Source organism: Monodelphis domestica, chromosome 7 (genome assembly GCF_027887165.1).
Source record: "Monodelphis domestica isolate mMonDom1 chromosome 7, mMonDom1.pri, whole genome shotgun sequence".
Classification (NCBI taxonomy): Eukaryota; Metazoa; Chordata; class Mammalia; order Didelphimorphia; family Didelphidae; genus Monodelphis; species Monodelphis domestica.
In genome coordinates, this window is record NC_077233.1 from 280,017,268 (window position 1) to 280,040,761 (window position 23,494).

At 37.8% G+C, this 23,494-nt stretch overlaps 2 protein-coding genes across 3 annotated transcripts in view; one reads left to right on the forward strand and one right to left on the reverse strand.

Annotated features, from left to right (window-relative positions):
* Nucleotides 1–240, reverse strand: part of TOM1L2 (target of myb1 like 2 membrane trafficking protein) — a 199,673-nt gene extending 199,433 nt beyond the window's left edge. The window contains exon 1 of one of the 2 annotated variants that reach the window (XM_056804492.1): nt 181–240. The gene's annotated coding sequence lies outside the window, so the exon portion shown is untranslated. The remainder of the gene's footprint in view (nt 1–180) is intronic. The other variant, XM_056804495.1, reaches the window with a different exon arrangement.
* DRC3 (dynein regulatory complex subunit 3) overlaps nt 1–23,494 on the forward strand; it is a 113,450-nt gene that overhangs the window by 24,860 nt on the left and 65,096 nt on the right. Inside the window, exons 3-6 of the mRNA XM_056804500.1 lie at nt 11,731–11,784; nt 12,071–12,127; nt 14,180–14,357; nt 17,717–17,833. Coding sequence (XP_056660478.1) covers nt 14,198–14,357; nt 17,717–17,833 — 277 coding nt within the window. The 5' untranslated portion in view covers nt 11,731–11,784; nt 12,071–12,127; nt 14,180–14,197. The remainder of the gene's footprint in view (nt 1–11,730; nt 11,785–12,070; nt 12,128–14,179; nt 14,358–17,716; nt 17,834–23,494) is intronic.

Below are 23,494 nucleotides of genomic sequence, written 5' to 3' on the forward strand. Positions count from 1 at the left end.
AGCCATACCAGATCTCAAACTGTATTATAAAGCAATAATCATAAAAACAATCTAATATTGGCTAAGAAATAGAGTTGTGCATCAAGGGAATAGATTAGCTATACAATACACAGTACTAAATGACCATAATAACATAGTGTTTGATAAACCCAAAGATTCAATTTTGGGACAAGAACTCACTATTTGATAAACACTGCTAGGCAAACTGGAGAACAGTATGGCAGAAATTAGGTATAGACAACATCTGACACTATATATTAAGACAAAGTCTAAATGAATACACCATTTAGACATAAAGGGTGATACCATAAGCAAATTAGGGGAGCACAGAATAGTCTACCTGTCAGACTTCTGCACAAGGGAAGAATTTATGTCCAAATAAGAGATAAGGAGCATTACAGAATATAAAATGAATAATTTTTATTGTTTAATTTTCAGGTTTTTGCACAAACAAAACCAATGCAACCAAGATAAGGAAACAAAAAACTGGGAGAAAATTATTGCAGAAAGAATCTCTGACATAGGCCTCATTTCTCAAATATATGAGAATTGAGTAAAATCTTTAAGATCATAAGACATTCCCCAATTGATAAATGGTCAAAGGATATGAAAGGTAGTTTTCAGAAGAAATCAAAGCCATCTCCAGTCATATGAAAAAATGCTTCAATCACTATTGATTATGCAAATAAAATGACCCAGACAACACTTCATATATATCAGATTGGTTATTATGACAGCAAAGGAAAATGATAAATGTTGGAGGGTATATGGGAAAATTGGGACACTGATGTACTGTTGGTGGAGTTGTGAAGTGATTTGACCATTCTGGAGAACAATTTGGAACCATTCCCCAAGGGTATTAAAAAAACAAAACAAAACTGTACATATCCTTTCCAGCAATACCACTACTAAATCTGATTTCCAAAGAGATCAATAAAGGGGAAAGGACTTATTTGTATAAAATATTTATAGCAGTTCTTTTTGTGATGTCAAAGAATTGGAAATTGAGGAGAATGGCAACAAGTTGTGGTACATTATTGTGTTGAATACAATAGTATTCTATTGTGCTATAAGAAATGATCTAAAGTATTATTTCAGAAAAACTAGGAAAGACATGTGAATTGATACAAAGTGAAGTGAGTAGAATCAGGAGAACACTGTACACAGTAATAGCAATAATGAATGATAATCAACTGTGAATGACTTAGCTGTTATCAGCAATGAAAGGATCCAATACAACTTCAAAGGACTCATAATGAAAAATGCTATCTACTGAATGGTAGATCAGTGGAATAGAATAGATACACAGTATACAGGATTAAATGACCTTAGCAACTTAGTGTTTGAAACTCAAAGACCCCAGTTTTTGGAAAAAGTACTCACTATTTAACAAAAACTGCTGGGAAAAATTGAAAAACAGTATGGCAGAAACTAAGTGTAGACCAATATCTCATACCCTATACCAAGATAAGGTCAAAATGGATATATGATTTAGATATAAAGTGTTACCATAACTAAATTAGGGGAACACAGAATAGTTTACCTGGCATATCCTTGGAGAAAAGAAGAATTTATGAACAAACAAGAGATAAGAGAGCATGACAAAATGTAAAATGAAAAATTTCTATTATATTATATTAAAAGGCTTTTGTATAGACAAAACTAATCTAAGATCAGAAGGAAAAGAACACACTAGGTTAGGGGGAAATTTTATAACAAATTTCTCTGATAAAGGTCTAATTTCTCAAATTAAAAGAATACAAGCCATTCCCCAATTGACAAATGGTCAAAGGATATAAACAAGCAGTTTTCAGATGAAGAAATCAAAAGCTATCAACAATCATTTGAAAAAATGTTCTTAATCATGCTTGATTAGAGAAATGCAAATTAAAACAACCCTGAGGTACCACCTAACATCTATCGGTTGGCCAATATAAATCTATATTTTTAAAAATTTTGTTTAGTCAGTTTAGAATATTTTTCCTTGATTACAAAAGTCATGTTCTTTCCCTCCCCTCCCCCCAACTCTTCTTATAGCCGATTCACAGCTCCACTGGGTTTTACATTGTCCTTGATCAAAAGCTATTTCCATATTGTTATGTTTGTACTAGGGTGATCATTTAGAGTCTATACCTTCAACCATATCATCCACATGTGATCAAGCAGTTGTTTTTCTTCTGTGTTTCTGTTCCACAGTTTTTCCTCTGAATGTGAATAGCGTTCTTTCTCATAAATCCCTCTGAATTGTTCTGCATCATTGCATTGCTACTACTAGAGAAGTCCATTACATCCAATTGTACCACAGTATATCAGGCTCTGTGTATAATGTTCTCCTGATTCTGCTCCTTTCACTCTGCATCATTTCCTGGAGGTCATTCCAGTTCCCATGGAATTACTCCAGTTCATTATTCCTTTGGGTACAACAGCATTCCATCACTAACATATACCACAATTTGTTCAGCCATTCCCCAATTGAAAGGCATCCCTTCATTTTCCAATTTTTTGCCACCACAAAGAGCACAGCTATGATTATTCTTGTACAAGCCATTTCCTTATTATCTCTTTGGGGCATAAACTCAGCAGTGCTATGGCTGGATCAAAGGGCAGACAGACTTTTAGTGCCCTTTGGGCATAGTTCCAAATTTTCCTCCAGAATGTCTGGGTCAATTCACAACTCCATCAGTAATGCATTAATGTCCCAATTTTGCCATATCCCATCCAGCATTCATTACTTTCCTTTGCTGTCATGTTAGTCAATCTGCTAGGTGTGAGGTGGTACCTCAGAGTTGTTTTGATTTGCATCTCTCTGATTACAAGAGCTTTAGAACACATATTCATGTGCTTATTAATAGTTTTCATTCCTTTATCTGAAAATTGATTATTTATGTCCCTTGTCCCAATATCAACTGGGGAATGGCTTGATTTTTTTGTACAATTGATTTAGTGCTTTATAAATTTGAATAATTAAACCTTTGTCAGAGGTTTTTGTTATGAAGAATTTTTCCCAATTTGTTGCTTCCCTTTTAATTTTGGTTGCATTGGTTTTGTTTGTACAAAACCTTTTTAATTTGATGTAATCAAAATTATTTATTTTACATTTTTAAATTTTTTCTAACTCTTGATCTTAAAATCTTTCCTTTCTCAGATATCTGACAAGTATACTCTTCTGTGTTCACCTAATTTACTTATAGTTTTCTTCTTTATGTTCAAGTCATTCACCCATTCTGAATTTATCTTGGTGTAGGGTGTGAGGTGTTGATCCAAACCTAATCTCTCCCACACTGTCTTCCAATTTTCCCAGCAGTTTTTATCAAATAGTGGATTTTTGTACCAAAAGCTGGGGTCTTTGGGTTTGTCATAGACTGTTTTGCTGAGGTCATTTATGCCAAGTCTATTCCACTGATCCTCCTTTCTATCTCTTAGCCAATACCAAATTGTTTTGATGACCACTGCTTTATAGTATAGTTTGAGATCTGGGACTGCAAGTCCTCCTTCCTTTGCATTTTTTTTTTCATGATTTCCCTGAATATCCTTGATCTTTTGTTCTTCCAAATGAACTTAGTTATAGTTTTTTTTTAATTCAGTAAAGAAGTTTTTTTGGTAGTTCAATGGGTATGGCACTAAATAAGTAGATTAATTTGGGTAGGATTGTCATTTTTATTATGTTGGCTCGTCCCACCCATGAGCAATCAATGTTTTTCCAATTGTTTAGATCTAGTTTTAACTGTGTGGAGAGTGTTTTGTAGTTGTATTCATATAGTTCCTGTGTTTGTCCCAGCAGATAGATTCCTAAGTATTTTATATCATCTAGGGTGATTTTAAATGGTATTTCTCTTTCTAATTCTATTCTTACGAATTCTTAAAATTCTTCTATTTTGTTGAATGACCATACTTTCCCCTGTAAGAATGTAGTCAGTTTTGCTGGGTAGTTGATTCTTGGTTGTAGACCTAGTTCCCTTGCTTTCTGGAATATCATATTCCATGCCTTTTGGTTTTTCAGTGTGGATGCAGCCAGATCCTGCGTTATCCTCACTGTGGTTCCGTGGTATCTGAATGACTTCTTCTTGGCAGCTTGTAATATCTTTTCTTTGGTCTGATAGTTCTTGAATTTGGCTATAACATTCCTGGGTGTTGTCAGTTGGGGATTAAGTACAGAAGGTGATCTGGGGATTTCTTTCAATCGCCACTTTTCCCTCTTGTTCAAGGATATCGGGGCAGTTTTCTTTAATAATTTCCTATAGTATGATGTCCAGGCTTTTTCTTTTGCCATGGTCTTCTGGTAGACTGATGATTCTTAAATTGTCTCTCCTTGAACAATTTTCTAAATCCTCTGTTTTATGAATGAGATGCTTCATATTTTCCTCAATTTTTTCATTCTTTCAGTTTCATTTTATAGTGTCCTGCTGCCTTGTGAGGCCACTTAATTCTAGTTGTTGTATTCTGGTTCTTAAGGACTGGATTTCCTCCTTGGCTTTTTGGTCACCCTTTTCATTTTGGTCTGATTTTCTTTGGAGGTCATCTTTCATCCTCTTTACCTTGTCTTTCATCTCCTTTTTCTCATCTTTCATCTTCTTGACCTCATCTTTCATCTCCTTTGCCTCATTTTCCAGCTGGTTGATTTTGGCTTTCAAGACACTATTTTATGTTTCCAGATGATTTATCTTAGTTTTTAAGTTCTTTTCCCAATTTTCTTCAGCCTCTCTTAATTGTGTTTTGAATTGCATTTTGAGTTCTTCCAAAGCCTGTATCCAATTCGCTGGGATTTCTGATTTTTCCTTTGCTGATGCCTCCTCGTCTGTTTCATTTGCCCTTTGCTCATTACCTGTACAGAAGCTGTCTATTGTAATTTCTTTCTTCTTTTTCTGTTGTTTGCTCAAGTTTACCCCTTCTTTGCTCCCTGTATTTGTCTGTGCTCTTGCTCCTCTCTCTTTTGTTTTTTTTTTTGTTTTGTTTTGGGGCTGTCAGTCTCCCCTCTTTGAGCTTTGTCAGATCTCTTGGTACAGTCTCAAGGGAAGGAATGTTAGCTTCCCTGTCCTCTGGAGGCTTTTGATCGGATTAAGTTCAACTGGGTTGGGTTGTATGTGCTCTGAGGCCGAAGACTCCTGGAAGGCTGGAGCTGCCCAGGCTCTCTCCAGTTCTCTCCAGCTGCTTCTCCACTGCCTACATTCCATGCTCTGAGCCTGGCACAGCACTGTCTGCAAGGTACCCCAGTACCTTTGCCCCCCCTGAGGTTCTTGTCCTTGTGGGAGGCCGGGCACTCTAGGGGGGAGAGGGGTCCTGGTCTCCCTAAGCTCTGAGGAGTCCTGATGGGATTAGGTTCAACTGGGTTGGTCTGGATTTCCCCGAGGCAAAAAACTCCTGTGAGACTGGAATCAGATGGAATGACCCAGCCATGAGACTGCAGGCTCCCTGGTCTCTCCCTGGAAGCTTCCCTGCCGTCCTTGCTGGATGCTCCAAGCCCAGTGCCCTGCTGCTCACAAGGTAGACCCTCCAAACCATCACCTTTGCCTGCCCAGAGGTTCCTGCTGCTGCTGGGGGCTCAGTGCTCTGGGTTGGGGGGAGGGGTCCTGGGACCTTCCTTATGCCTTCCCCTTAGACCTGAGTGTTCTCAGATTCCGGCTTTTTGGGGGTGTACCTTTTGATTTGAGTCCAGAAGGAAGTCCAGATTCCCCGTCTCTGTTCTGTTAAATTTGAATTTCAGTCCCCTAGGAGAATTCAGTTTGTGATCTGTAAGGAAGGGTTTTCAGAGGTCTGAATTTTGCTGCTTCTCTCTAGGATGATTTTAAATGGGATTTCTCTTTCTAATTCTTGCTGCTGAGATATGTTGGACTTATATAGAAATGCTGATGACTTATGTGGGTTTATTTTGTATCCTGCAATATTGCTAAAGTTGTTGATTATTTCGATTAGCTTTTTGGTTGATTCTCTAGGATTCTTTAAGTAGATCGTCATATCATCCATGATATATTTGTCTCCTCATTGCCTATTTTAATACCTTCAATTTCTTTTTCTTCTCTAATTGCTATTACTAATGTTTCTAGTTCAATGTTAAATAATAGAGGTGATAATGGGCATCCTTGTTTCACTCCTGATCTTATTGGGAATGCATCTAGTTTGTCCTCATTGCAGATCATGTTTGCTGATGGTTTTAGATATATACCATTTATTATTTTAGGAAAGGCCCTTATATTCCTATGTTTTCCAGTGTTTTCAATAGGAATGAGTATTGTATTTTGTCAAAGGCTTTTTCTGCATCTATTGAGATAATCATGTGATTTTTGTTGGTTTGCTTATTGATATGGTCAATTATGTGGATGGTTTTCCTAATATTGAACCATCCTTGCATTTCTGGTATAAATCCCACCTGATCATAATGAATAATCCTTGTGATCACTTGCTGGAGTCCTTTTGCTAGTATTCTGTTTAAGATTTTTGCATCTATGTTCATTAAAGAGATTGATCTGTAGTTTTCTTTCTCTGTTTTTGACCTGCCTGGCTTTGGAATCAATACCATATTTGTGTCATGAAAGGAATTTGGTAGAACTCCTTCTTTGCTTATTTTGTCAAATAGTTTTTAGAGTATTGGGATTATTTATTCTTTTAATATTTGATAGAATTCACTTGTGAATCCATCTGGACCTGGGGATTTTTTCTTAGGGAGTTCTTTGATGGCTTGTTCAATTTCTTTTTCTGATATGGAATTATTTAAGAATTCTATTTCTTCTTCTGTTAATCTAGGCAGTTTATATTTTTGTAAGTATTCATCCATATCACCTAGATTGCCATATTTGTTGCCATATAATTGGGCAAAATAGTTTTTAATGATTGCCTTAATTTCCTCTTCATTAGAGGGTGAGGTCTCCCTTTTCATCTATGATACTGTTAATTTGGTTTTCTTCTTTTCTTTTTTTTTATTAGATTGACCAGTACTTTGTCTATTTTATTTGTTTTTCCAAAATACCAGCTTCTTGTCTTATTTATTAATTCAATAGTTCTTTGGCTTTCAATTTTATTAATTTCTCCTCTGATTTTTAGAATCTCTAATTTAGTCTTCATCTGAGGATTTTTAATTTGTTAACTATCTTTTTTAATTTTATTTATTTATTTATTTATTTGTTTGTTTGTTTGTTTGTTTGTTTGTTTTAAAACCCTTACCTTCCATCTTGGAGTCAATACTGTGTATTGGCTCCAAGGTAGAAGAGTGGTAAGGGCTAGGAAAGGGGGGTCAAGTGCCTTGCCCAGGGTCACATAGCTAGGAAGTGGCTGAGGTCAGATTTGAACCCAGGACCTCCCGTCTCTAGGCCTATCTCTCAATCCACTGAGCTACTCAGCTGCCCCCTAATTTGTTCACTTTCAAGTTTTTTGATTTGCATTTCCAATTCATTGACCTTTGCCCTTTATAATTTGTTACTATATGAAGTCAAGAATATAAATTTCCCCCTGAGTACTGCTTTGGCTGCATCCCATGGATTTTGAAAGGATTTCTCATGAAATTATTAATTGTTTCTATGATTTGTTCTTTAACCAATTTTGGAGAATCATATCATTTAATTTCCAATTAATTTTTGATTTGGCTCTTCGTGTACCCTTACTTATTATTATTTTTATTGCATTATGATCTGAAAAGGTTGCATTTATTTTTTCTACACTTGTTTGCCATATTTTTATGCCTAGTACATGGTCAATCTGTGAATGTGCCATGTGCTGCTGAAAAGAAGGTATATTCCTTTTTGTCCCTATTTATCTTTCTTCATATATCTATTAACTCTAATTTTTCTAAAATTTCATTCACATCTCTTACCTATTTCATATTTATTTTTTTATTTGATTTATCTAGATGTGAAAGTGTAAAGTTCAGGTCTCCCACTAGTATAGTTTTACTATCTATTTCCTCCTTCAACTCCACTAGTTTCTCCTTTAGAAATTTGGATGCTATAGCATTTGGTGCATACATGTTGATTACTGATATTTCCTCATTGTCTATACTGCCTTTTATCAGAATGTAATTACCACCCCTATCTCTTTTAATTAAATCTATTTTTTCTTTGACTTTGTTAGATATCATGATTGCAACTCCTGCCTTCTTTCTCTCAGTTGAAGCCCAATAGATTTTGCTCCAACCTTTAATTCTAACTTTGTGAATATCTACCCACTTCATGTATGTTTCTTGTAGACAACATATGGTAGGATTTGGTTTCTAATCCACTCTGCTATTTTTGTTCCTTTTATAGGTGGCTTCATCCTTTTATAGGTGGCTTCATCAACATTCATTATGTTAAAAGTTATGATTGCCAGTTGTGTATTCCCCAACATTTTGATATTCTCTCCTAGTTCTGTCCTTTCTACTTTTGCTATATCCTTTTAAACCAGCGATTTGCTTTTAATCAGTCCCCTTAACCCCCACCCTTAATATGCTTCACTTTGCTTACCTTTCTGCCCATTCCCTTTTTGTTCCCTTCTTATTTTTTTTAGGGTCTGTTAAGTTCCCTCCCCCTCTCTTCCCCTCTCTTTTTATATCCCCCCCTTAGTTTTCCCTTCTCATTTTCCCTGTAGGGTAAGATAGAATTCAATACCCCAATGGATCGAAATGTTCTTCCCTTTCAGAATTGTTTTCACTGAGAGTAAGGTTTAACTATTACTTATTAGCACTCTCTTCCTCTCATTCTTATAATAGTATTCTTTCCCTCACTTTCTCATATGCCTGTTTATGTGATATAGATTATCCTATTTATCTTATTTCTTCAAGTTTCTCTTGGTGTCATATTCTATTCCCCCCCCCTTTTTTCTTTTTTCTTTTTTGCATATCATCTCATAGCACTTATTACCTCAATCTCTTCCTGTGAATGATTCTTCTAATTACTATAATTTTTGAGGGTTACAAATAACATTTCCCCCATATAGTAATATAAATAATTTGATCTTATTGAAGCCCTTAAAGAAGAAAGTTTAAATAAAATAAAATAAAAAACATTTTCCCCTTTCCACTCTCTTTCTTATTTACCTGTTCATGTTTCTCTTGATTTTTATGTTTGGATATCAAACTTTCCACTTAGTACTGGTCTTTTCTTTACAAATACTTGGAAATCTTCTATTTTGTTGAATGCCCATACTTTCCTCTGGAATTATATAGTCAGTTTTGATGGGTAGGTGATCCTGGGTTGAAGACCCAATTCTTTTGCCTTTCTGAATATCATATTCCAAGCCTTGCAGTCCTGTAATGTAGAAACTGCCAGATCTTGTGTGATCCTGATTGGTGCTCCTTGATATCTAAATTGTCTCTTTTTGGCTTCTTGTAAAATTTTCTCCTTAGCTTGGAAGCTCTTGAATTTGGCAATTATATTCCTGGGGGTTGTCTTTTGAGGATTTAGTGTAGAAGGTGTTCTATGAACTCTTTCAAGGTCTATTTTTCCCCCTTGTTCAAGAACATCACGGCCGTTTTCTTGGTTAATTTATTGTAGTATGGTGTCAAGACTTCTGTTTATTTCTGGGTTTTCAGGTAGACCAATGATTCTCAAATTATCTCTTTGTGATCTGTTTTCCTGATCTGTCATCTTATTAGTGAGATATTTTATGTTTTCTTCCATTTTGTCAGTCTTTTGACTTTGATTTATTAATTCTTGCTGTTTTGCAAGATAATTGGCTTCCTGGTCTTTAAATTTAAATTTAATTTTATTAATTTTATTAAATTTAATAAAAATTTTAATTTAATTTAATTCTGGTCTTTAAAGACTGGTTTTCCATTTTAATTTGGTCTTTCCTGCTTTTTGTTGCTTCCAGCTTTTCTCCAATTTGGTATTCTTGTCTTTTAAACTGTTATTTTCTTTTTGAACTCTTTCCCACTTTTCTTGCCAGAAGACTTCTATCTTTTTGATAAGCTCTGGTTTAAATTCTTTTAGAGCTTGTGGCCAATTTTCATTATTGGAAAGTGAGGGGATGTCCACCAATTGGGGAATGGCTGAACAAATTGTGGTACATGTTGGTGATGGAATACTATTGTGCCATAAGAAGTGATAAGCAAGATGATTTCAGAAAAAAACTGGAATTTAAGAAGAAGCAAAAGATAGAGAATAATGCAAAATGTAAAATGAATCACTGATTTTATCAAATTAAAAAGGTTTTGTACAAACAAAACCAACGTAATCAGAATTAGAAGGAAAGCAACAAACTGGGAGAACCATAATTTCCTATATATATAAGGAAGGAAGTCAAATTTACAAAAAATCAAGCCATTCTCCAATTGACAAATGGTCAAGGGACATAAATATGAATTTTTCACATGATGAAATCAAAACTATCAATAAGCATATGAAAAAGTGTCCTAAATCCCTCTTGATTAGAGACATGCAAATTAAAACAACTCTGAGATACCATCTTCCTCAGAAGACTGGCCAATATGGCAGTAAAGGAAGGTAATAAATGTTGGAGGGGATGTAGCAAAACTGGGACACTAATACACTGCTGGTGGAGCTGTGAATCGGTTCAACCATTCTGGAGAGCAATTTGGAACTATGTGCAAAGGGCTTTAAAAGAATGCCTACCCTTTAACCCAGCCATACCACTGCTGGGTTTGTACCCCAAAGAGATAATAAGGAAAAAGACTTGTACAAAAATATTCATAGCTGTGCTCTTTGTGGTGGCGAAAAATTGGAAAATGAGGGGATGCCCTTCAATTGGGGAATGACTTAACAAATTGTGGTATCTGTTGGTGATGTAATACTATTGTGCTCAAAGGAATAATGAACTGTAGGAATTCCATGTGACTGGAATGACTTCCTTGTCTCATTCTCCTCACCCCTTTGGGACTCCTGTTTGTCAATATCCCCTGACATACAACAATGACCAGTATGGAAGTATGTTTTATATGATAAGAAAAAGAAAAAGAAAAAGAAAAGAAAAGAAAAAAATTTTCACTCTATATGTTTCAATTTTTTTTAAAGTGATATGTGTCTTCTTCCTTAACATGATAAATATGGAAATATGTATTATATGATAGCACATGTCTAATCTATATCAAATTTCAAATTGCTTAATGTCTCAGAAAGGGGTAGAAGAAGAAGGGAACGAATTTGGAACTCAAAATGTAAGAAAAAATTTTAAATGCTTCTACATGTAATAGGCGAACATAATAAAGTATTACTTTAAAAAATAATAACAAAATTGGTTTGTACCAAGGTAGCCTCCTGGCCACCAGAACTAGAGCATTCCCACTTCAATACTTAGCAAAATATTAGAAATCCATTGTGGTCATCATCCCCAATGTACATTCTCATGCACAATGAGGGATAGACTTGTTGACCAGAAAAACAAACTCATTCATAAAAGGAGAGTAGATAATAAACTACAGTGGTGAGGAGAAGGGAATGGAAAATATTTTTGCTTAACTGACTAAAGATATGGTGGAGAGGAGAGAGAACCTTTATCATATCTTGGATTCCTTGGCCAGAAAGCATTCATCAAGTTAGAAGGTACCCAAATGCCAAGAGATGTTTGCTCCATGTTTTATGGCAAAAAATGTCAGAGGGGAGGGAAATTACATTTCCCAAAATGTTTTGCCATGATTCATCCTTTGAAGTCTTTAGCACTAGTCCAACCTATGGAGATGTTCCCCATAGAAGGAGATCCTCTCATCTTTGTTGGTGAATTTTTCTAATGTCCAGGAAATTAACCATAATTATGGATTTGTGACTTCATTGACTTGGATATTGCTTATATCTTGTGTTCCCTCTTCAGGGTATCTACCTAGTGTGCTGGACACCTGCTTCTAGCTCTTTTAACATTCCATAGGTATGTAACATAGACTTCCCTTGCTCTTGCTATGTTATGGCCCCACCTAATTTAATTAGGTATTTTAATTTTCATATGATCCCAAATTATGGAAAAAATCTGGAAAGCCTTATGGAATCATCTCTTTTTGCAGAGGAATCTGATGCCTAAAGAGGGAAAGAAACTTGCCCAAATCTGTAGTTTCTTAAGAAATTTCAGTATTCATTCCCCCTCAGAATAATACTTCTTAAGTGCACTGACTTAAGATCGCTGACTATATTGTATTACTTTTTCATCTCTCAAATAGGAATTCTAAGCATCAGTTCTCTGCTCCATCTACAGCCAAGTTTGCAACAACTCACAGGTAAATTGTTTATATGATGCCTTTGAAGAAGGAATGCTTAAGCTCAGACACTGAAATCAGCAGGCATTCAAGAATTAAATTGTTTGTGAATTACAGTATGAATTTATGAATTTCATAATAATATATCTTCCATCAATACTGCATCACAGTTTAGAGTTAAAGGTTATTTCATGGTGGGGAGAAAGAGAAGGAAGGCTGTTATAACCCATCAAGCCATAGAGACTTCAGTCATATACCTGAGACTATCTCTCCCATACTTCTAGGCGATCCCTTAATAAGGAAACATGTCTTTTATTATACAATTAGCAATTAGACACCATATGGATATCTTGGGGAGGTGTAAGTATCATGCTGGCTTAAATTTATAGAAAGATGTGAATAAATGATAGTGCATTTTAGAATACTGGTTTTGGAAAGCAGGGCCAATAAAGCAGTATATGATGAATGAATGGGGGAGGCTGAAAGATGTAGAGGAAACTTGGTAGGGACAGTGTGAAGAACATGGAGGATTCAGAGTCAGGCAAGACCCAGACTCCCTCTACTTCATAATTCTGCTTCCATTTAGCCTTGTTCCACACACAAAAATCATTTGGCCTCCATATGTAAACAAACAAAACCAAGTAAACGGAAAAGGTAAGTTTTCTCTTGGCAAGGAATAAAGAAATCATAAACAAGTCTGCTTCCCTACAAATGTCCAATACTTTTCTTTTGTTGTTGTTGTTGTTACTATTTTATATATCTATCTATCTATATATATGTATATATACTACAGTATATAACATAGCAATAGTATAATACATATTTGTTATAAATATGTAATACATTATAATCAATTTGCTCATCCAAGAGAAACAAATTCTCACATTAGCTATGTCCAAAAATCCGTCTTATTCTTTCCCTCACTCCCTTCCCCCTACCTTAAGTAGGCAGGTAATATGATATAGGTTATACATATATACCATATAGTATATATTTCCCTATTAGTCATGTTGTGAAACAAGACACATATCACTTATGCTAGAGAAAAGTTCATGGAGGAAATAAAGTGAAGAATGGTATGTTTCGATCTGCATTTGGACTCAGTTTCTTCTATGGTGGTGTATATTTCTCATCATGAGTCCCTTGGAGTTGTCTTCGATCTTTGCCTGGTCTATAATCATTGTCATTCACAGATTTCCAACCCTGGGGGGTGAGGGGGACCTTGTGCCTGCTCTGCTTCCAGGCATGTGGAGTCCCAGGAGCCCTTGCTTAGACTTCTTCTCCTCACCCTCTTCAGAGCATTAAGCTCCCCACCTCCCACCCCAGCATCCCAGAGACAACATTACTTATTAGCTCTTGTCAAAGGCCTCTCCAAAAGGGGACTTTAGTAAAAAGCTACTCAATGCACAATAGGAATTAGACATGAAGCATATTGCTTATCCCTAGATACAAAAGGATGCTGCCAAGTACCTCTTTGAGATAAACAAAAACTTAGGGTTCGGTAACTTAATTTGTGACTATAGTTATAATCTATAGGGAAGCTTGTATTTCCAAGTGATGTTTTCGGTAGATCAGATGGTGATAAATATTCTCATGAGAAGCTTGCTTAGAAGTAGGTCTGCTTTGTTCATATAGCAAAGTAGCATTTATTCTTCCTGGCTTTCAGTTGTGCTTAGTTCTGCTTAGGGAATCCATACAATTTCTATAGGAGAGTTGGAGTGATCTGGTAGTATTTGGTGAGCCAATCATGTTTCTTTCTAAGGCTGTACTCTAGGTTTTCCTTCTATTTATTGCAGTTATAATAACCCTAGTTAATAACTAGGTTAGTTAAATAGATTGTGTCTTGAGTTTCTAGTGTGTTATGTAACATTTTGTCTATTTCTTAGTCTACTGCTTTATAGTACCGTTTGAGATCTGGTATCACGAGGCCACGTTCCTTCACATCTTTTTTCATGAATTCCCTTGGTAGTCTCGATCTTTTGCTCTTTCAGATGAGCATCAATAGTTCTTCTTCTCCTCCCCCCAGTAATAAAGGTGGGTTGTGTAAAATAATTCTTGTTCTTTGTTTTTTAGGGTAACTAAGTTTGGGAAATGATTCGGTTATATGATACCATAGAGCCAAATGTAATCGATGAAGAGTTGCTTAAATTGGCTGTGGAAGAACAGGGACCACAAGAAGAAGCAGGGCAAGTAGCCAAACAGGAGGGCATTAATTTCAAAGATGTCAGAAGTCTGCAACTGGATTTTCAAAGTGAGCATTTTAAAAAAATATATTTGGTTTTGTTTAGGTTTTATTAATATCCTTTTTTCCATCTCTTACCTCTTTTTTTTTTTGGAAAATTTTACTTAATTAGTTAATTTAGAATATTTTTCCATGGTTACAAGAATTATGTTCTTTCCCTCCCCTTCGCCCACCTCCCTCCCATAGCCCACACACAATTCCACTGGGTTTTGTAAAAATTAAATTATAATCTCTAATAGTAAAATATTATATTTTATGAGGTTTATTAAGGATCATTAAAAATTAAGAAATAAAGAGGACACAAAATAAAAACTATGCCCATGGTTGGTTAGCCATTTTCAAAATCTTCCCCACCTTACCAGCATCACTGTTAATGCTACATCATGCAAGAAGAGAGAGAGTGGGAGGTGTTACCGCCAGTTAAATACCAATAATGTGATCTTGCCAATGTGGAGATGCAGGAGAGATTATAGGGAATTCTGGGACATACCAAAGACTTCTGGAGGATGAGGTCTAAGGTTCAAAATCTCCATTTATAGTTTTACACGTGTCATTGATCATGACCCATTTCCATATATATATATATATATATTTTTTAAACCCTTACCTTCCGTCTTGGAGTCAATACTGTGTATTGGCTCCAAGGCAGAAGAGTGGTAAGGGCTAGGAAAGGGGGGTCAAGTGACTTGCCCAGGGTCACATAGCTAGGAAGTGGCTGAGGTCAGATTTGAACCCAGGACCTCCCATCTCTAGGCCTGGTTCTCCATCCACTGAGCTACCCAGCTGCCCCCTCCATTTCCATATTATTAATATTTGCACTAGGTTGATCATTTAGAGATTAGATCATCCCCAATCATATCCCTTTCGACCCATGTGATCAAGCCGTTGTTTTTCTTCTTTGTTTCTACTCCTATAGTTCTTCCTCTGAATGTGGAAAGCGTTCTTTCTCACAAGTCCCTCTAAATTGATTTGGATCATTGCATTGCTACTAGTAGAGAAGTCAGTTACATTCGATTGTACAACAGTGTATCAGTCTCTGTGTACAATGTTCTCCTGGCTCTGCTCCTCTCACTCTGCATCATTTCCTGGAGGTTGTTCCAGTCCCCAGGGAATTCCTCCACTTTATTATTCCTTTGAGCACAATAGTATTCCATCACCAACAGACACCACAATTTGTTCAGCCATTCCCCATTGAAGGGCATCCCCTCATTTTTCCAATTTTCTGCCACCACAAAGAGTGCAGCTATGAATATTCTTGTACAAGTCTTTTTCTCCATTATCTCTTTGGCGTACAAACCCAGCAGTGCTATGGCTGGATCAAAGGGCAGACAGTCTTTTAGTGCCCTTTGGGCATAGTTCCAAATTGCCCTCCAGAATGGTTGGATCCATTCACAACTCCACCAGTAATGCATTAATGTCCCAATTTTGCCACATCCCCTCCAGCATTCATTACTTTCCTTTGCTGTCATGTTAGCCAACTGCTAGGTGTGAGGTGATACCTCAGAGTTGTTTTGATGTGCATTTATCAGATTATTAGAGATTTAGAACACTTTTTCATGTACTTTTTAATAGTTTTGATTTCTTTATCTGAAAATTGCCTATCCACATCCTTTGCCCATTTATCATTTGGAGAATGGCTTGATTTTTTGTACAATTGGTTTAGCTTCTTATAAAGTTGAGTAATTAGACCTTTGTCAAAAGTTTTTGTTATAAAATTTCCCCCCAATTTGTTGTTTCCCTTCTAATTTTGGTTGCATTGGTTTTGTTTGTACAAAACCTTTTTAATTTAATGAAATCAAAATTATTTATTTTACATTTTGTAATATTTTCTAACTATTGCTTGGTCTTAAAATCTTTCCTTTCCCAAAGATCTGACAAGTATACTATTCTGTGTTCACCTAATTTACTTATAATTTTCTTCTTTATATTCAAGTCATTCACACATTCTAGTTTATCTTGGTGTAGGGTGTGAGATGTTGATCCAAACCTAATCTCTTCCATACTGACTTCCAATTTTCCCAGCAGTTTTTGTCAAATAGTGGATTTTTATAGCAAAAGCTGGAATCTTTGGGTTTATCATAGACTATCTTTGCTGAAGTCATTTACCCCAAGTCTATTCCACTGATCCTCCTTCCTGTCTCTTAGCCAGTACATATTGTTTTGATGACCACTGCTTTATAGTATAGTTTGAGATCTGGCACTGCTAGGCCCCCTTCCTTCACGTTATTTTTTCATTATTTCCCTTGATATTTTTTATCTTTTGTTCTTCCAAATGAACTTTGTTATGTTTTTTTTTCTAATTCAGTAAAAATGTTTCTTGGTAGTTTGATGGTTATGGCACTAAATAAGTAAATTATTAATATGTAATTATATATTACATGTAATATATAATTAATATAAATAATATAATGTATATAATTAATATAAAATAATATAATGTAAAATTAATATTAATATCCTTTTAAGTTAAAGTACCACTGCAGATCTTCAAAAAAAGCCAGACAGAAAAGTACCACCTAGTGTCAGAAGACTAGCCTATGGCTACTTTGAGTTAGTCACTTACTACTTCTACCTCTGGATATCAGTTTTCTCATCTAATATTAGGGGGCTATACTAGAAAGCCTATGATCATGGTGGTGAACCTCTGTCACATGTGCCAGGGAGGGCCCTCAGAGCCCTCCCTGTGGGCACACATTCCATCACCTAGCAGAGCCTGTTACTAGAAAGGTAGAGGGCCTCAGGCGAAGATGCTCCCTTCCCTCTCTCCACCATGCCTGACAACATTTTTTCTCTTCACCAGCCCCTCTGCCTAGTAGCCTAGTGGGAGAGCTTCTTCCCTCCCCTATTTGGGATAATGTGAGCAGCTCACAGGTGGCAGAGCCAGAGAACTAAAGGCTTGGGTCTCTCCCCTCCCCCTCCATCTGCATCTGAGGACATTCCTCACTTCACCTGCCTTCCCTCTGCTCAGCAGCCCAATGGGAGCACTTCCTCCCTTCTATGTCTGGGGCAAGGAGGGGCAAGGCACTCAGGCTCGAAAAGGTTTGCCATCATTGGCCTAAGAGTTCCCTTTAACTCTAAATGCAGGTGCTATAAGACCTTCATATGATTCCTGGGCAGTGGTAATTCGTGTGTACATTGACATAAGATAGCCATCTGTTTTATCTTTCATTTGGACCACTGAAGGCACCCAAAGAACAGGGTCTTTCCCCTTGTTTTGGTAGTGGTCTTCACACATCAATAGGCAAATACAGTTAGCTTAGAGTGTTGTTTATTGTTGTTCTTGTTTAGCATCAAACTTTTGAATTATAGATATAAAAATGCTGATCAAATGGAACTGATACGAACTTCATTGTCTTCTCTGATTTCAGACATTCTCAGGATTGACAATCTATGGCAGTTTGAAAATCTGAGAAAATTACAGCTGGACAACAACATCATTGAGAGGATAGATGGATTAGACAGTCTAGTTAACCTGGTCTGGCTTGGTAAGGTTGACTGTTGTTTCTTAAAATCAAATGTGGGGGTAGTGAGATGACTCGGTGGATAGAGAGCCAGGCTTGGCAATAGGAGGTTCTGAGTTCAAATTTAACCTTAGACATTTTTTAGCTGTGTGACCCTGGGTAAGTCTCTTAACCCCAATTGCTAGCCCTTATTGTTCTTCTGTCTTGGTACCTATATTTAGTATTGATTCTAAGACAGAAGGTAAGGGTTTTAGTTAAAAAAAATTAAATGTGATGCTACTGACTCATTTTCATATTAATAGACATTAATAAGGATAATCAGTTCAGTACCTCTCTATTTGCATGTGTTGAGATTGCACTTGAAAATCATTATGTCTATGCTATGTTTTCAAAACACAATAGAAATATTTTTTCAAATGTCAAAATTGAATACTATGTTCCTGACCCAAAAAGCTCCTAACTAGGCTATGGAAGCTATTTAATGTAAGATAACTGGGCACTACAAAACTAAAGACATTCTTTTTCTGGGTGTTGTGTCACTACACAGAAATAAGGGGAACATCAGGACATATGAGCACATTTCGTGCCCCGCAAGATAAGCGAGCAGTGTGAAAAGGAGTGTTTGCTCTGAGAAATTCAACTCAGTAATGCTTATTAAGATTAACTGCGGTAGTTCTCAAAACGTTTTCACTCACAGCACAGTATTATTCTTGACTGTGAACCATCTGGACCAGAACCCTAAGGCATGGATGTGACTGCCTGCAAACTCCATGACGTCCAGGGTACATGTAGCCCATGGGACATGCCCTTTGAGGACTCCGGATCGGCCGTAAAGCACTGCCCCCCACCTTGGGGGAGAGACACCCAGGCCACAACCCAGTCCCTGTGTAGACCAACAAGTAAATAGACCATTTCATGAGAAGGAAGTGGCACCTGAAGTGGGCCTTGAGGGAGTCAAAGGATTTTAAAAGGTGGGAGTAGGGAAAAGAATGCATCCTATGGAGGGGGAAAGTATGTGCAATAGCCTGGCTTTGTTGCTATTTTTTAAAGTGTATGCGTTTATATTTACTTTTTTATTGATGCTTTTTTTATCACATTCCTTCTGAGTATATTCCCTTCCCTCTACTCAAAGAGTCTCTTATAAGAGTTTCAATAAAGGTTAAAAAAGAAAGAGGAAAAAGAGTTCAGCAAAACCCACCACCTCATTAACCAAATGTAATGGCGTGGGGAGTACTGTTCTCCAACCCGAGCCTCTCACTTTTGCAGGGAAGAGAAAGCAGTGAGTTTTCTCTACTTTTCTCTGGGGCCAAGCTTGGTCTCTAAGATTACCCAGGATTCTGTCCCAGTTTTCCTTTACATTATTGGAGTCATTTTACATATGATCTTCCTGGTCTTGCTTACTTTGCATCAGCTCATGTAACTATTTCCATTTTTCTTTGCGTTCTTCATATTCATCGTGTCTCGTGGTGTAGTAACATTCCCCAACGAATGGATACTTCACTTTGTCTCCCATGCTTCTGTACCACAAAAGTGTTCCTATGGATTTCTGTTTATTTTCATCTCTTTATGATATATGAATGAAAAATGAAAGAATGAACGGATGAAAAACATTTATTCAATGCTTATAATATACCTAATGCTAACGAGCCTACTGCTACTACTTCTCTACTAGCTATGCTTTACACAGTACTCTAAGGTTTATGAAGTGCTTTATCTTTTTATTTTCTCCTCATAGGAGCCCTGGGAGAGGGTTGCCATTATTCTCCCCATTTTCCGGATAAGGAAATTGAAGCTAAGAACATTTAACTTTCCCATTTGCAGATGGGAAAACTGAGATGGAGTGAGTTTAAGTGGCTTGCCTAGAGTCCCACATTTAGTAAGTGTATCTGAGGTAGAATTGGAACTCTGGGCTTCTTGACTCCAGATCCAACATTCTAGGACTACCTAGCTGTCACATTACAAAAATAAACCCAGTCCCTGCCCTTAAGGAATAGGGCAAGCCCAACATACATTGGGAAGTGATACCAACAGAGGAGTACTTTATTCTTGGAAGTGTACAGGAATAGTGAGAAGAGCCCAAAGGACGGTACATTGACATATCCATCGCCAAAGCAATGGCAAAGTTGATTTAATCATGGCTCCAGAGCTCGAATTCAAAGAAACACGGAGAGGGAAAGATGGCAAGGGAAATCCCAAAGGGGCTAAGGAGCAGGGAATAAATTGAAACATCACGGGACCTGCCTGAAATAGTAGGCCAGCTGAGACGGTCACCAGTCAGGATAGCCAAAGACATGCTCTCTGCTCCGGTCAAGAATGCAGTTGGTGAGAAGATGGCCTTGGAAGTAGGGTGTGCCTAGCAGTAGGATCTGAGTCAAAGGGGGAATTTGTATAGCATGATTTTGTGTCGCTTTCCAAAACAATTGAGCCAACTCGCAGCTTCAGCAACAGTGAGTTCATGATGCACGTAGCTTTAACTAAACATATTTGTATAGTATATTCAAAATTTAATTTTTCTACCCAATATTGTATTAGGCTAAAAACAAATCAAAACCCCAACAACTCCATTGCTATTCTTTTAAACCCTGACCTTTTATCTTAGAATTGATAGTAAGTATTGGTTCCAAAGCAGAAAAGCAGTTAGGGATAGGCAATGGGGTCCTTTGCCCATGGTAACACAGCTAGGAAGTATCTGAGGCTGGATGTGAAGCCTGGCTCTCATTCCACGGAGCCACCTGGCTGCTCACTACCCTACTGCTTTTTTAAATTTGCCTCTGCTTTGGATTCAGCCCTTCTTCCTGCCTGTTAGTCCTTCCCTTTTCTGGAATGTTTTATGCTTGGTTAGAGACCTCTACCTCCCATTCCCCCATGCCATAGCTCTGAGGCCTCCCTACCTTTGATGTCCCAGGTAGGAAACCAGTTAGACATCCCTGACTGAAACCTGCCCTTCTTTTAAAGAGGGGCGTTATCTCTCTAGCACCCTGGAATGACCTTTATGCATGAATTGATGACATCCTCAAGAGTCCTATCCACCAAACTTGAGAGTAGTGAGAGCTTGGGGTAAGAGAGCACCAAAAAAGGAGGTCAGCTGCTATAAGGACCACCTTGAATGATGAAAGGCCATCTCGCCATGGCCTAAAGAATTGTAGGCTCTAGAAACTTCCCTAGTTTCCTCTCTTCCTACATTTTCCCAGCAACGTTTCAAGATGTCATTTGCTGTTCCAGGTTGGTGGCAAGGGTGAGGGTGGGAGGGGTGCTGCCTAGTTTGAAAGCATCAATTCAATTGGATGGAGGAGAGATCCACAGAAAAAAATCCGATTAGAAGACCGTTGCAATATTTCAGATGAGAGGTAATAATCTCGGGTAGTAGCTGGGTGAATAGAGAGAAAGGATTGGTTATGAAAGATGTGTAGAAATGAAGCGCATGATTTGACATGTGATTGGGGGAGTCTCACAGGGAAGGCACTAAGTAAAGAGGACTGAGAAAGCCTTTTTGCAGAAGGTGGAACTTTAGCTGAGACTTGAAGGAAACTGGAGGTGCAGATGAGGAAAGTGAGCATTTGAGGCACAGGGACTGCCAGTAACAGTGGTTCAAGGACAAGAAGGAGGTGAGCATCACTAGATCCCACATATGTGGAGGGGAGTAGAGTGTAGGAGAGGTAGGAAAGGACCCGTCATCCAAGTCTTTAAAAACAGAGAATTTTATACATTTGATCTTATTGGCAATAGGAAGCCCCTAGACTTGATTCAAGGAAGTGCTTTAGGAAGATCGATTTGACAGCTGAATGGAGGGTGGTTTGGAGGTGGAAAAGGATTTGACTGAAAGGAGCCATCAGTTGTGAGGTAATGAAGGCCTGTGCCAGGGTGCTGACAATGTAGGAGCAGAGAAGAGGGGAGATTTTTGAGAGGCAGAACTTGACAACTAATTGCATATGAGAGTGGTGGTAAGAGTGAAGAGTTGAGGACGCCACCTAAATTGTATGCCAGAGTAATTGGGAGAATGGTGGTTTTCCTCCAGTGATAGGGAAGTTAGGGGAAAGGGAGAGCTTGGGGTATAGGGGTGGGGAGGGAAGAGAGGAGTTCTGTTTTGGATGTCTACTTTGAGATGTCCAATAGGCAGTTGGAACTATAAGACTCAAGATCAGGAAAGAGGTTAGTTCTGGGAAGTAGGTATGGGAATCATCTGCATAGAAATAATAATTAAATAGATGGAAACCCATTTTAAAAATCGCTAAGATTGATGGAGGGAGAAGAGAATTTGATAAGTTCAAACTAGATTAAGATTCAGCAGGGAAGACAGAAGAAAAGCAGTTAGACAGAATAGGAAGGAAACCAGAGGATAGCAGTGTTACAGATACCTAAAGAGAAGAGAGTATAAGAGCTTGATCAATGGTGTCAGAGGTTTCAGAGAGAGCTGGAAGAATGTGGATTGAGAAAAGGCCATTGAATGTGACAACTAAGAGTAACTGGAAAGAGTAGTTTTAGCTGAATGGTAAAGTCTGAAGCCAGAGTGCAGAGTTAAGAGAGTGAGAGGAAAAGAAGTGGAGGTACCTGTTGCAGAGCCTTCTCAAGGAGTTTGGTCAGAAAAGGGGAGAGAGAGAGAGAATGATAACTAGCAAGGGGGCTGGCTCAAGTTTTTCAGGAATGAGGGATGATACAGGCATGTCTATAAACAGGGAAAGCCATTAGATGGAGAAAGATTAAAGATTAGTGGAAGAGTAGGGATGCGAGGATGTGATGTTCTACAGAAGATGAGATGGAATAGGATTGCTTATACAAATAGAGAGGCTTGCCTTGGCAAAGAGAAAGGCTATCTCTATATGAGATGGGGATAAAGGAGGAGAAAATGGTAGATGGCATCTGAGTGATAAGAAAGTGAGAAAAAGAGGCCATTCTGGTGGACGCCCTCAGGTTTTTCAGTGAAATATGAGGTCATGTTTTCAGTTGGGAGGATGGGGAGATGAGAGACCATGGGGAATATGTGGAGGGATGAAAAAGTTTGGAAAAAGTATTGTAGTGAGAGGGAAACCACATCCTCCAGTGGAGAGCATTGGTCAGCTCCCTCAAGGAAGGCACAACTGGAGTCTTTCACCCCTCAATCAAATTCTAGCTTTGTTGCCTTTGGGGGAAAATCTGGCCTAACCCATGTGGCGGAGCAGGGAGGTAGATACTTATTTTTATCACAGAGGTCATCTAGTCCATTTTATAGGTGAGGAAACCAAGCCTTAAGGGGCAGCTAGGTGGTGCTATGCAATAGAGTGCCAAGCCTGGAGTCAGGAAGACTCATTTTCCAGCCTCAGATATTTAGTAGCTGTGTGACCTGGGCAAGTCACTAACCCTGTTTGCCTCAGTTTCCTCATCTGTAAAATGAACTGGTGAAGGGAAAGACAAAATGACTCCAGTATCTTTGCCAAGAAATAAAACGACTGATGGGGGCAGCTGGGTGATTCAGTGGATTGAGAGTCAGACCTAGAGACAGGAGGTCCTGGGTTCAAATCTGGCCTCAGACCTTGCCTAGCTGTGTGACCCTGGGCAAGTCACTTAACCCCCATTGCCTAGCCCTCACTACTCTTCTGCCTTGGAGCCAATACACAGTATTGACTCCAAGACGGAAGGTGAGGGTTTAAAAAAAAAATAAAATGACTGGATAACAAAAGACTGAGATTTAGAGATTCAGTAACTTGCCCA